This window comes from Cryptomeria japonica, chromosome 1, assembly GCF_030272615.1.
Source record: "Cryptomeria japonica chromosome 1, Sugi_1.0, whole genome shotgun sequence".
In the NCBI taxonomy this organism is placed as follows: domain Eukaryota; kingdom Viridiplantae; phylum Streptophyta; class Pinopsida; order Cupressales; family Cupressaceae; genus Cryptomeria; species Cryptomeria japonica.
In genome coordinates this window covers 375,601,598-375,613,763 of record NC_081405.1, presented here as the reverse complement: position 1 = coordinate 375,613,763, position 12,166 = coordinate 375,601,598, and the positions used below count along the sequence as shown (strand labels likewise).

Genomic DNA, 12,166 nt, shown 5'->3' with positions numbered 1-12,166 from the left:
ATAAGCAAAAAGAAGAAGGGTGATGTTACTGAAACCGGTAAGACCACAATAACCTGTGCTGAGCTTATTGATGAAATTACAAAAGATGGAATATTAAAAAATGTATCAAAGTATTATGAAGATTTAGAAGAGAATGAGCAAAATGAATTAGAAGAGGCTATTTTGTTATATATAGACATTTATAAGAAAGCCTTAGTTGAAATTTTGAAGGAGATACCTTTATCCTTGTATAATAAACTTGAGGCTAGAAGACTTGAAGTTGTCAAGAGAGATAGGGAGATCAAGGAAGTAACACTTTTGGAATTATGTGGTGTTGTAAACAATGAAGAAATGAAAAGATGCATAGATACTGCAAATAGGATAGTTTTCAGTAGTAAACCCTGATAGATAAGCCTTGTGATGGGGAGAGTGAATGAGGTGATAAATGAGACTAGTAAGGGATGGACCAAAATTTTTCAGAAAAACTCGAACTTTCTCACATCTCAAGAAGAATTTGCAAGGGCAACATCTTCCACCATTCCTGACAAATCAAAAGGGAAAGGTATTTTGGGCAGTTCAACTCCAATTTTGACACAATCGACAATAACTATAGATATTCAGACACAACCGACAGTTAAGGAGAGTGTACAGTCTATACCAGCACAAAAATTTTTGAGCAAGGAAATGTACATGACACTATAAATACTGTGGATAATACTCCACCGGCAGTAACTGACACTGCACCAAGTGGCAAAGCCACCAATGCAAAAGAGGTTGAGATCGACAAGGTAAAAGCAACTGAGTCCATACTGGTAGGTAAAATTGATTCCTCGACAAAGGTATTGGTAATTGACACTTCTTAGTTTGAGAAGAAATCAGTCTCTGAGTTGAGTCCAACTGAATTGATGATGATGGCTACTTAGAAATTACTGAAGGAAGGTACTACAAATAAAGGAATAATTGATCAATCGGTAACAGTGCTGCACAAATTAATACCTGATTGTCAGATTGAAGATGGAGCAAGCTCTTATGGCAAGCTCAAGACTCTAACAGAGCATATCTCTAACAATTTTCAATCTTTGAGGTAGATTGCAGACCAACAGGCTTTGGATAAATTCACAGCAGCTAAAAGAATAACTTTTGATCAGATTATAGAAACATAGAAGAAGAAAATTGAGGACAAACTTATTTCTATTGAGGTTTGTTTAAAACAATGTACAAATATCTACAGAGTGTGTTGTAACATAGAAATTCTTACGGCTAATGTAGATAGCAGATTAAAGGAGTTATATGATAAGATAGCTAAAATTGTTAACTCTTTTGATGGACTGATTGCACCGACCACAACTGTTGATGGACAAATTTTATCCTTGGAGAACCAAATTTTTGCTTTTGAGAAGGAGAGAGATAAAATCATGCAAAGAGTAAGAAGTCTAAGAGGACTGGTAAGTCCTAGATTAGATTCATTGGGTGTTCATAAGAGAGAGTGCATGGATATGATAGCGAAACCCACACCGACAGATGTCCAAGAGAAGGAAACACATGGCCACTTACTAAGTGGACTGGCATCCATTTCAAATACTTTCAGAACCGGCTAGGATACATATCTTAAGTTATTGCAAAAGGCATACCCAAAAATCTTGAAGATGATTAAACTCTAGTGAAACTAACAATATTCATTTATTCTTTTGTTATGGAATTCTTCCAATTCTTCCATCGGTCTTAAGCATTAATGTCAAAGGGGGAGTATGCATATGTGTGAAAAATATCAAAGAATACCAAATAAAAACACATGGGAAGGATATCAAGATATCAGGATATCAGATGGAATGTATTGCTCAGGGGGAGCATACCGATAGGGAATCCATTTTTTACATAAGTGTTGCCATCAATGCCAAAGGGGGAGATTATTGGCAATTGAAACTCATTGGATTCATTTTGTTGTCATTGATGGCAACAAGATCAGATGAAGTCATATACTAGCAATAGGAGGCATATACCAACAAATATCGACTTTGGAGCATTCAGGGCTACACCGACACTGACACCAGCACCGACATCAATACTTCATTGGAAGCCGACACCAAGGAGGATTTACTTAATAAATCATGTTGTAATTATTGTCAAGGCCGTCATTGAATATCTTTTGTAAATGTATTGTAAGCCGACATAAGGCATATTATTTGTAATAGGTATATAGGTCAGTCTGCTAGGTTATTTTGATAGATATGAAGTGTGTGGATATAGGAAAATATAGCAGAACTATATAATGCATGTATAAAGATCATTTTGTATGCGAATGTTATATCCTGCAATGATATGTAGATAGCTTGGAAAACATTCTTGGAGGAGAAGCGATACAGGTAGTAGTTCAAGGTTTATGAATCGATACAGAGTAGAGACAGAACCAAAACTCTATTTGGCATAGCAGATGCATTCTTGAGTTCATTTTCAGTAATTTACTTTAGCAGAAAGCTTGTAGTCAGTGAGGCTCTTTAGTGATGAGCAGTATGCTTTAGGCAGTGTGCCTTCCTGCATGTGCAGGGCCCTATTATATGTAATATCTTTTCATATGGCTAGTGAATTGATATTGTGGGTCACAAATGCCACCGTGGTTTTTCCTCTTTGAAGTTTTCCACGTATAAATTCTGTGTGTTATGGTGTTCATTTTTGTGGATGGTTTATTTGCTTCTGGTTCTATGTTTATTTGTTTACTGGTTTATATGTGTATGGTATAAAATGATAAAAACTGTTCATACCTGTAGAACACTGATTCATCCCCCCCTTTCATTGTTCTTGGATCCTAACAATTACCTCCATGTAGTTGTTAGCCACCTAGATTTGACTATGTCCACATCAGGTCATTTCCATAGTCATGGACTTGACCCTTGCCTCTCTAAAATTGAATTCAAAATGTGATTGATGAACTATCTTTGTTTTCCTACCCTAAACCGACCATGTGTTGCAAAATTTAATGCCATGTGCTAGTATTGAAAGACATTTATTTGCATTCATTTTGTATAATCTCTCAAACTTTCTCTTTCATCCTAGAGCATTAAAGAGCCAACCAATAATGAAACTTCAAGATTTTGTACACTAACAATAACTGATTTGCATACATTACTATAGGGCCCTTGCTGGTCATCTTCAAACTTTTCTACACATTTTTGAAGTTTGATGTAGAAGAACATGTTTTCTTGTGTCACAGTGATAACTTTTTGCTAGATATTTCTAAATATTGCTAGCCCTCAAACATTAGAAACAAGTAGAGTATATGAAGAGCATCAAATTGAACAATAGAGCAAAAATGTACATTACACAAGGTCAAATCTAAATGAAGTGGATGCATCCACAATAACAGACTTCACCTAAATGTGTAGACTTGATGAATGACATAACATAAATTTAATGCCGAACTAGAGCATTTCATTCATATATAAATGCTATTTTCAGAATAAATATTAGTCATTTTTCGAAATCAATCAAAATCATACCTCATAAGATCTAAAACTAAATAATTTTATCATTTATCACATCTACTTTTCTAAAATAATTAAATATTTAATTATCAAATTTATCAATCATACCCTAAACCCTAACCCTAAACCTAAAATTATCAAATTTACTAATCTCAATTATCTCACGCACATTTATTTCAATACAAACATCATTTGATCCGAACAATCGAATGTGGGGACTTCCCTTGTACAAAGGTAAGTTGCGAGGAAGCTTTGAAGAGATTAAAAAGAAGAAAATGCACCGGCAGAAACAAAACTAATATACTAACTCTGAAAAGCAATGGAAAATACGGGTCTGGAAAATTCTGTGTTGGGAACATCTGAAGAGCAGAAATGTAGAGGTGTGGAGGAAGAGGCAAAAACCCAAACAGAAGAAGGTAATAAAAGACCCAGAGATCACCCACAAATGATAGACACTCAACTCCCAACAAATGCACCTCCACAAGATGAAGATGAAGAAGAAGAAGAGAAGGTTGCGAAGGTTCCAAAGCTCAGCAGTAGAGAAGAGACTGCAGAGGAAACCAAAGAAGAATCGAGTGCGGCCCCACACCGTCCTCCGAAGCCAAAGAGGAGAAAAATTGCCATTTTAGTGGTATACTGTGGAGTTGGGTATCAGGGGATGCAGAAGAATCCAGGGGCCAAAACAATCGAGGGTGATTTGGAGGAAGCTCTGTTCAAGGCCGGGGCAATCTCAGAAGACCACTACGGGAATCCAAAGATGGTGGACTGGACGAGGTCTGCAAGGACTGACAAGGGGGTTAGTGCTGCAGGCCAGATAGTTTCTGGGAGATTCGTTATTGAGCCTCCAGGGTTCGTGTCCAGGGTTAATTCCCATTTGCCAGAGCAGATTAGAGTACTTGGGTTCAAGAGGGTCACTCCATCTTTTAGTGCCAAGAAGTTCTGTGACAGAAGAAGGTATGAGTATGTCCTTCCCGTTTTTGCTTTGGATCCTAGTGCTCATAGGGATAGAGAAAGTGTTTTGGCTAGCGAGGGTAAGGAGGGGGCACTGGTTAAGTGCTTAGAGTGTTCTGAAAGAGGCCGGAAGGTCGTGGGTGTTATGGGTAGAAAGAATGAATACGGTACTAGGGGCCTCAATGGAATAGTTGAGGGGAATGTAAACGATGATGCATTGAATGAGCAAATTCTCGGGAAACATAATGAAATGGCTCTGGGAAATGTAAATGAGAATGAGATCACTGTGGAAATTTTAGGAAAACATGATGAGGTGGCTCTGAGAAATGTGAATAATAATGAGATCAATGAGAAATTTTTAGGAGAACACAATGATACGGCTCTAGGAAATGTACATAATAATGAAATCAATGGGGCAACTTTAGGAGAACATGATGAGATGACTCTGGGAAATGTGAACAATAATGAGATCAATGAGGAAAATTTGGAAAATCACGAGAAGATGATTGTGGAAACTCTGACTAATAATGAAATACGTGATCTAGCTTTGGAAAAATGTGGGATGGTTAAGACTGTTGTAAACAATGGTGAATCGAGTGAGAGAACTTTGAAGATTCTGGATGGGATGGTTGTGGAAGCTGTGAATGATAACGAACTCAACGAGAAAACTGGAAACCCCTCTGAAATGAACACTGGTGATGGTGTTCATGTTGCAAGCCCCGATAAACAATCCAACAATTTGGAGTCAGCACCGTCTCTTTCTGGTCTGGAGCAAGTCTCTTCTCTGAAAAGATCTGAACCTCAGAAGGTTCCAGTAGGGCAGATTGATGGGTCAGCCATGAAGAGCAGCTTTTGCTATGGGGAGAAGGAAAGAGATAAATTTAACAACATCTTAAAGCAGTATGTTGGAACTCATAATTTTCACAATTTAACGACCCGTACAACGGCTGAAGATCCCTCAGCAAATCGCTACATTCTGTCTTTTGAGGCAAGTGATATTTTCACCATTGACGGCATGGATTTTGTGAGATGCGTAGTTATGGGACAGAGTTTTATGCTTCATCAGATACGCAAAATGATGGGTCTGGCTGTTGCTGTGATGCGAGGTTGTGCTCCAGAGTCCATAATAGCCACAGCTCTTAGAAAGTAAGCAGATTTTTTGAATGTGTATCTCTGTTTTAAATTAACTATTTTAACTAAATTTCAAGTCTTTGTGGAACCTGTTTCTCAGGTCATGCATAGGAATGTGAATAGATGTTATTAATGATATTATAATAATTAGTGAACTTGTAGGTGGTATAACTTCAACCAAGCGTTCCCAGAGATATGTCCCTAGGGTCTGGGTGATGTAATGGATGTTCCCGGGTCTGGGGGACTTGGTGGGGATGTACCATCTTTCCAGGATTGAACAGCCCACACCATTTGGTGTATAAATATTAAAAAAGTTAAAACTTTGTGAGGAAATTGCTAAAACCCCTAAAAAGTTAAAAGGGGTAGGATTGTTATTGTGAATTAAGCACATTGTATATACTTAAAAACTCAGCTTGCTTTAATTTGTTTAAGTTGTTTTAATAGCCACCTCCCCCACCTTTCTGTTTTTGCTGTCGTCACCCCCCACTTCCCCATCCCAGAAACTTAGAGAAACACTTGTGATTGTTGATGGTGAGCATAATACTGATCTGGATTTTGGTATTTTACTTCTTTCTATCCCATAGTTTTATCTTTTCCTTATTTTCATTCTTGTGGGATGTTTTGCCCAGGGATGTTCGTATGAATGTACCTACAGCTCCTGAACTGGGATTGTTTCTGGACGAGTGCTTCTTTCCTTCCTATAACCAGAAATGGCAAACTACACATGAGGAGATCTCTCTGAAAGGATTTGAGCAACAAATATTGGATTTCAAGCAGAAATACATATACAAACACATAGCATCCACTGAAGTTAAGGATGGAGTAGTAGCCTTGTGGTTGCATTCTCTTAATCAGCGAAATTACCCAGATTTTATTGCTTCAAAGGAATCACTGAAGCTTCAAAATGTGACAGAGTCTGTCATACTCAGCCCCAAGGAAGGCATGGCTGACACGGAAGTGCTCGTAAATTAATTAGTACAAGTGCTAATAGCATCATATCCCATCAATTGGTTTGTGTTTTTTCCTCTATTAGTGTTTCTTGATGGAATTTCTCACGTAGAGGATCTTATATTGTAAATTATAAATTTAATGAGACTTTTTATTTCTTGTGCTCATCTGTACTTGATTTATTTGAACCAGCCTTAGGTTTGCATTGTTTTAATTTACTTTCTGTGCTTCTTTCATCTTACGAGTTTTCTGTAATATTTACTAATTGTCCGTCTCTTTCATATTGTACTAGTTTTCTTCACTGATTGTCTGTCTCTTTGCGATGAACCCTTGCTGGTTCAATTCTTTAATCTGCTGTAATTTATTATTCTTTTTGTGTTTTTGATTATTAGAGACGGTCTTTCAGAAATTGACAGAAGTTGCAGAAGGGGTTTCTTTAATTTTCAACACATATTGAAAGAATACATGAAATTAATCAGCTGAACAATAAATTGGAGAATTTAGAAGCATACCCGTAGGTCCTTAGCCAATTTATTGAATTAAAAAGATTCAATCAGCAACTTACAAAGTTCTGATTTTTTATTCCTGGAAATAATTTAGAATTGTTCTTATTAAGAAACTAGACGCCCAAACAGCATGAAAGATGGCACCAAGATGAGCAAATTGTGAGTCTTGGAAAAGAGACGCCCAAACTCACAAGGAACAGCAATAACAAAGAATTAAACCCTATCACCGATTTGCCTGAAGAAGTCAGATCTGTCTGCAATAATCACCAATTTGACTTCTGAATGAAGCCAACCACAATTGCAACAATTTAACTGATCTTTCACAGTCTCACCGTTACCATGCACTGAAGAATGGACGTTCTCCAAGCTCCAAAACCCAGAGAGAAATGAGATATCAAGTTTTCAACAATAATGAAATTGATTTCTCAAAAGGGGTGGCTTTATGCAAAAACCCATGATTTGCAATTAGGGTTGCTTTTAGGGTTATAAAAAATTTAATAAGTGTTAAAACACTTTTCAATATGAGCGCCCAACTATAGAGAAAATAAATAAGCCACTTAAATAAATTTAAGTGAAATATTTTATTAAAAAGTCAATGTGACTTTATAATAAATGTCATTAATTAAATATAATCTGTAATTCACTGAAAAATTAATATCTCTCTCAATATGACTCCAAAAGATGAACCGTCATAAGCTGGAGATAAAGCTCACAAAACCCATGTGACTAGGGGCCTGTCTAAAAATAGCCAACTTCCCATTTATAAATAGCCAAAATGCTATAAATAGCAAATCCCCCAAACGGAGTCGGAATCTACTCAAATGAAGCTTGAACTGAACCCAACACTGAACTGAAGAACATCATCCTCCATCCACTGTTTCCATGAAGCTCACAAAACCCATGTGACCAGGGGCCTGTCTAAAAATAGCAACTTCCCATTTATAAATAGCCAAAATGCTATAAATAGCAAATCCCTCAAACGGAGTCAGAAACTACTCAAATGAAGCCTGAACTGAAACCAACACTGAATTGAAGAACATCATCCTCCATCCACTGTTTCCATGACCTCTGTTCATACCTTGTTAGCCTACGAGGGTCCAAGAAATAAGCTAACTCATCAACTCTAAAGCCCTGATTAGGATGGGGACATCACACTCTTTCATTGTATGTTTCTGGCTTTAGGTTTGCATTGTTTTAATTTACTTTGTGTGCTTCTTTCATATTACTAGTTTTCTTTAATATTTACCGATTGTCTGTCTCTTTCATATTGTACTAGTTTTCTTTAATGTTTACTGATTGTCCGTCTCTTTCATATTGTAACTGTTTCTGCAGGTCTTCTACACCCTATGGAAAAAGACAAGAGGAGGATATTGCAGACATTTGTAAATGTGAAACCTTACATGGGAGCAAATACCTGAAGAGTTTCAACTTCTACTTTTTTTAGTCGTATTGTCATTTCCTTCAAACAGGAAGCTCTGCAGATACGAGTCAAACTTGTGTTACACAATAGCTAGAGTGAGTTGATTTGAAATATGGGTCATATCAGCTGTTTGGGAATGCATTTTTGTAGGGCGCTTGTGGAAATGTGTGCTGAATTTATGACACTATTTTTTATGTTTTAGCTTAATAAAGTGAAAGTTTCCTTGATATTTTTTCAGTCACAAATAGCCCTACTCTGATGCAACATTTGGCAACAAATTAATATGTGATTTTATATTTTCTGCCTTCATGTATGTGATCTATTATTGCCACTGTATGCTCATGCTTCTGTAATGACCGGAACGGAATTTTCAAAATAAATAAGCTTCTTGAAAACACTTACTAAAAAATTAAAAATATTAATGCATCCCAGTGTTTTACACAATTTTAATTATTATAACATATTTTTATTGCTTCATTTTATATTTTTCGCCTCAGTAAGTTTCAGTTGCTTATTTGCCACACTAATAGTCCACACTAATTCATTTCATAGTAGAGTTGAGATTTTAACATGCAGATGGTGTTTTTGACTTGAAAAGTACATACCATTTTGCTCACAGTTCTCCAATGAATGGACGTAAATGTTCAAAATGAATTTTGTGCTGGAGATTGCCTGTTAAAAATGTTAATGCATCTTAGTGATGTTCAGAACTTAATTATTGTATTATATTTTCAACAACTCGTTATGTATCACTCACTTAAGATAGTTTGATCTCGTATTTGTAAAACAATCAATCCTGGTCATTTTTCTGTTTCATGTCGACTTGAGCAAAGAGACGAGAGTCGTGAGAGAGAGGATGTTTGGGGTATGATACCTATGTGCTTCTGAAATTGGCTTGTAGCAAGGAGCAGATTCTATGTGGCTTCTTGTGGTATTTAGTTTAGCTTGGGTAAGATTGTAATAGAAATACATAGAAAGATCATTGTCTACTGTTATATGGAAAATGTCCTGCATCAGGTGTCATTCTCGCTGATAAATATATACCATTCAAGCATCATGGATGACACTTAATGATTAACCAATAACTTTGGATGCTTCTTGCATTTACTAAATACAGTAGGAACATCGAAGTTTCAAACATTTTGCCTATGTTACCGGTTAATCAAAGTCCATGCCTAGATCTGGGCCTGGTTTGTACTTGGTATGGATCCAGGTCTGGCAGGTCAGGAGATTTGTGTAGGGTTTGTTTACGTGCCTGTGGGTTTTTACTGGAAGAACCCAAACAAACGTCATAGAAAAACAAATACCCAAGAAATTATTTGTTGAAGATGATGCTTACATTTTGTTCGCCTATGATCACACTCACCGCTGCTGCCCTTAGCATTCATACATCATCTCCTGGCATTGTTATTATTGAAGTTTTCCCTGACCAGTGCCATGGTTTTCCAATCAATGTGTACTTTTTGTCTATTATAAAATCTTTCCTTCAATTGATAATAAAAGCCAGTGTTTCACTGAAGTATCTCAAATTTCCAATCGTGTAAGGTGCAAATTCATTCTAGAGAGCTACAATATGTTCGACCGGAAATTTGTGCCGCTTGAGGCAATTCTATAAGAACATCATTCACCAAATTTTATAGTGAAGGTTTAAATTGATAAGGACTTTTATTAGTTTTTAGATAAGATGTTGAGGATTCTATAGGGGCCATTGCCCTTGTATTAGGGCTCGCTACATCATGCCAATGTGATCCAACTAAACTAATGGGCCCTGTTGTCAAGAAAACTAAAATAACAAATTTAATTCTTCCCATCAACATAAAGAGAAATGACTTATTCAAATAAGGCAACCTTAATAAAATGCCACCCAATATTCTTCAAACTTTGTTCAGTTTGGTGAATGACAGTGGCACCATTTTTTGTGACAAATTCTAATTTCTGCTTGATTTTATATTTGTTTGTTTTTTGACCAATTAATGCTTTTCACGACTTCTTACATCCTCTTCATAGTATCATACTCACCGTTATTCTCAAACTTCTGAGGAAAATCCTCTTCAAAAGAGTGAGGAAGCTCTTGCATCTCTAGAGAATCCCCTGAGACAATCATACTTAATTTCCAAAAGCTTTAAATTTCCTCTCTTGTAATTTCTGCCTTATCTTGAATAATTTTGTCATCTATAGACAAGTCTTCTTCTGGCTGCCTCAACTCCTCATATGTGCTCCTGTCGTTTTCTTCAAAAGCATTTAGTTTCCTGCACTGAAGGCTCCACCTCTTCCTTCCTTTTCTTTTTACCCTCACTCAGTTCCTTCACTCTTCGTGACCCCTCAGTCCCATTTCTTGAAGACTTGATTTCCTCTTTCTCTGGACTATTCATGGGCAAATCAAAAGAAAAACCCACAAACGTATGGTTTGAAACAACATCTTACTTCACGAGCAGTGAACTGGTGACTTTATAGGCTTACCGAATTCTGCTGCTACACGACCAATCTCAAAACAGTTCAGCAACAGGAAGATAGATTTTCATAATCTGGAGATTGTTTCCATACAGATTTGCCCATTTTGAAGCCTATCTTTGAAGACAGACTTTTGGAGAAGGTCCACTTCAACGAAAATCTGTGCTGTAGAGTTAAGCAAATGCCTTTGCATTTCTGGTGATAATATGCACATTTCCTATATTTTTCAATTGAATGAAAACAGAAGTGTAAGGTGGAGGTTACACATTCTAACCCAGATAGATATCCTAAAGTTTACAGTAAGTGGGTTGAACTCAAGGAACCAGGGTTTCAAAAGTGCAACGCTGAGTTCTAGATCCAAGGCCCCTTCTCTAAAATCTTTATTTAATTCACCTTCGAGTTGCACACAATAGTAAAAATCTGTTTGTACAGGGATAAAAGTCTAAAAGACTGTTGCCTCTTCCGAAAGAGGTAGCCATATCTGCTTAATCTAGTCGTTCAACTCGGGGAGGCTTGGCCATATAGTACAGAACCTCCCTATCAGGGCCACCTCTTTGGAAAGCTCCATCTCCACGCTCACATCTTCTCTCAGTTTTTAAACGGACATATCAGATACTTTTATCATTCCTTGCCACCTGTATATATTTTCTTTTCCCTCCAATTTATATCCAGCACTTTATTAACTGCATTTTTTTCCCTTTATTTGCCTTAATACTGTTGTGTAAGAACCTTTTTATGAACTTTTCTTGAGCATTGCTTTTCGCCTTGGCATAAAGGGTTTGCCAAGGCCTTCTGGTTTATTTGATGTCTTTGGGGCATATTTTTGATTGGTGAATTGTGGGGTAAGGGCCCACTCGCATATTTAAAAAAAAACAATGAGGAAACAAAGAGAAGGCTTCAGACCCATGAATGGGTCATTTTTACCCACGGGTTTTGCGATTTGAGGCTATCCGATTCTTGGAGCATTTTTTCATCAAAACTTGTGATCAGGGATTATTTTTCAATTTCTTTGTCTTTTTATCATTTATTCGCATTTTTTGATTTGTTTTTCGATTTTTTAATTATATAAATTAGGTTTTTTAAATTCAAATACATTGTTGTTTGTAATTTGTTAATTAAATCCAAATTTTCAACTTCAATCAGGTAAAATGGGTGATAACAATGACAATCTACAACCGCCACAACCACAAAGCCCTCCGTTACCAAACATCCCCTTAATTCAAGATTTAATTGATCAAAATTTGAACCAATTGAAGGGCATTGCAAATGTTTATAGTAGAACCCCTCATCTATCCAACATG

The 12,166-nt window shown here is 36.6% G+C and overlaps 1 protein-coding gene across 2 annotated transcripts; it reads left to right on the top strand.

Moving 5' to 3' along the window:
• The first annotated feature begins 3,641 nt into the window (after window positions 1-3,641).
• LOC131070896 (tRNA pseudouridine synthase 1) lies at window positions 3,642-8,641 on the top strand. Of its 2 annotated transcripts, none has more exons than XM_058006562.2 (2): window positions 3,642-5,555; window positions 8,327-8,641. In XM_058006562.2, the coding sequence occupies exons 1-2, from the start codon at window positions 3,778-3,780 to the stop codon at window positions 8,436-8,438; spliced, it is 1,890 nt and encodes a 629-aa protein (XP_057862545.2). In that variant the 5' UTR covers window positions 3,642-3,777; the 3' UTR covers window positions 8,439-8,641. The 2 variants fall into 2 exon arrangements, with proteins under 2 accessions (XP_057862545.2, XP_057862544.2); XM_058006561.2 differs by lacking the exon at window positions 8,327-8,641 and adding an exon at window positions 6,170-6,552 and having other exon boundaries at window positions 3,643-5,555.
• The last annotated feature ends 3,525 nt before the right edge of the window (window positions 8,642-12,166 follow it).